The 2,434-nt window shown below is 44.4% G+C and overlaps 1 protein-coding gene across 1 annotated transcript; it reads right to left on the bottom strand.

Moving 5' to 3' along the window:
- Positions 1 to 1,663: 1,663 nt before the first annotated feature.
- LOC114787851 (fibroblast growth factor-binding protein 2-like) lies at positions 1,664 to 2,434 on the bottom strand. Its single transcript, XM_028975749.1, has one exon. The coding sequence runs from the start codon at positions 2,432 to 2,434 to the stop codon at positions 1,664 to 1,666; it is 771 nt and encodes a 256-aa protein (XP_028831582.1).

Genomic DNA, 2,434 nt, shown 5'->3' with positions numbered 1-2,434 from the left:
AGTGCTCAACTCTATTAGGTCGAGTGTATTCTGCCCCTTCCAGTCATTATGGATAATTTACCCAAATCATCCTTGGGTTGCATGACCCAGCTTTGGCTGAGTTTTTACATAACAGAGACCCTTACTTCCTACTTGTATTCCACAGAACTGGTGCCTGTTCATCTCACACATTTTCAGATGTGAAGCCCATGCCGTCTCCAACACTATTAAAACCTAAAAACTGAAAAAGTCCATTCATCTCATTGCAAGAACGCCCTCCTTCTTCCCTTATCAAATGTAGCACAATGGATTTTATTGTGCAATGTGACATTTATTTTAACGGCATGTGTCAAGGACACAACGGTAATAAGTTTTATTGATGGTGATTTAAACTGACGCCTTTCATGGCTGCCCAAGGGGTTATGGGTTAAATGCAGAGGACACATTTTGTTGTGTTCACTGTGTGCTGTGCTTGCTGTGTATCTCAATGACAAATACATTCCCTTTCCTTTGGTGGCTTCGAATGAGTCCTTTGGTGGAGACGAATGAGTAAAAGAATCAGTGGATCCAGAAGCCATGACAATGTCACATCATGCATTCATTGTTTAGTAGCCCTGTCCTATTGATTGAGGTTTTTGCCACACGTGAAATGTTTTGTGTGTGTCTGAAATGTCAATCTGATGTTAATCTGGCATGTTTTGTGTGTGGTTGTGAGTGTTTGTGAAGGAGTCTTGTTTCACATTCTCATAAGGTGCTTATTCTCCAGGGTGTATGCTTTCAAGCGGGCACCGATGCGGTGTTTCAAGGCAAGTGACAACACTTAATCTGCTTTACCTGCCTTGTGAGACGGTGAATTCCCACTCAAATGGCGCCACCAGCGCCACCTGCTGCTCATTTGTATTTTTTGTGTCAGCCAGTAAAACATTTATTCTAGTTCAGGGCTCACCAACCTGTGGCTCTTTTAACCTTACACTGCGGCTACCTGTGGCTTTAGAAAATGAATAATAATTTAAGTGTATTTTATTTTTATCCATTTGTTGCAGTTCGAAATATGAAGATAATTGTGATTTTGTATCATTAAAATTTAATATGTTTAATTATTTTCTCGCTTAAAATATGCATCACAAATGCCGTATATGTGTATATGCCCTTCACCCCCACCAGAGCTGTTCTAGTATGCTAGTATGCTCGTTAAACGAATCTTAACAGATAAATAAAATTCCATAACTTTTTATCAGGAAAAAGAACTGCAGCAGTCATAATTACAGAAAGTTCTGAGGAACAAACACTTTATTCAACCAATGAGATTTCTTGTATTTTTAAATAGAAATAGTCAATAACATTAAAAAGAAAAAAAACATTTTTTCATTTTCAGAAGGAAACATCAAGATCAGAAATTGGTCTGCTAAAGTAGATGTCACAAATTAAAACAGGATCATCTGCATTCATCTGTGTTTCAGTCTTATTTTCTTGAGAAGACACATTCTTCATGGTCTGGTATCACATTAAGAATGAATCAGTCACAGCCTCTTCTTACCTGTTGCAAGTAGTCTGCTGAATTATACGGAAAAAGATAGAAGTATACCAATAAAAATCAAGGGTTACAAGCTACATGACAAAACTTCACTACGTATATAATCGTTGTCTGGATGATTGGCATGAACGTGAAATTCCTCACCTATTGTTAGTTCTGGAACCAGCTGATTAAGTACGCACAGACGCCTTGGAAGCTCTTCCAGCAGTACTCCTCGGCCAGCTTGGTGGACTGGGTCTCACTTGGTGTTGTGGGTCTGACTGTTGTGCTCTTGGGCTTGGCTATGGACTTCTTCGGTTGTGCGGGCGGGTTGGGCTGGCCGGGCTTGGCAACAGGTCTGGACGGCTGGAGCTTCACCGGCTTTGCTGCCTGGGGCTTCTGCTCAGGCTTGGTGGTGGCCACTGGCACAGCTTGCTGTTGGTGCTGCTGATCCGTTTGAGAGATGCTTACTTTGGGCCAGGAGCTGTGGAAGACCATCTGGACTTCGTCGATGGCGTTCTTGCACATGGTGGGCTTGTAGACACGAGGACCCTGGCAGGCGTTCTGGAGTTTGCGCATCTCCCACATGATCTGGGTAAAGTAGTGGCGGGGGTTCTTGTTGTATGCCCGGCACAGGTTTGGCTTGCCAAGGAAGTCGCACCAGTAGGACTTGCCCTTGTTCTTGCAGGTGACACGCAGCTTGGTGAAATTGTTCTGTCCAGACACGACCATGCTGCAGCCGACTTTGGCCTTTGTGTCGAACTTGATGGGCTCGTCCCAGATGATGCGCTGCCTGCCGTGGTCGGTGGTGCTGCTTGGTATGCTGTTGCCCTTGCCCTGGCTTTGATCGTTCGGGGGGCTTGCCTGGCTGCTCTGGACCTGGCAGTGGGTTGTCCAGACGTAGCACGCCAGCAGCAGCACTGCCCCGGCAAATCCACGCAT

This window comes from Denticeps clupeoides, chromosome 4 (assembly GCF_900700375.1).
Source record: "Denticeps clupeoides chromosome 4, fDenClu1.1, whole genome shotgun sequence".
NCBI lineage: Eukaryota > Metazoa > Chordata > Actinopteri > Clupeiformes > Denticipitidae > Denticeps > Denticeps clupeoides.
This window is presented reverse-complemented; position numbering and strand designations above follow the sequence as displayed.

Bases quoted from the DNA above. Each gene is read 5' to 3' on its own strand.
- LOC114787851 (XM_028975749.1), bottom strand. From the start codon at position 2,434: ATGCGTGGATTTGCCGGGGCAGTGCTGCTGCTGGCGTGCTACGTCTGG.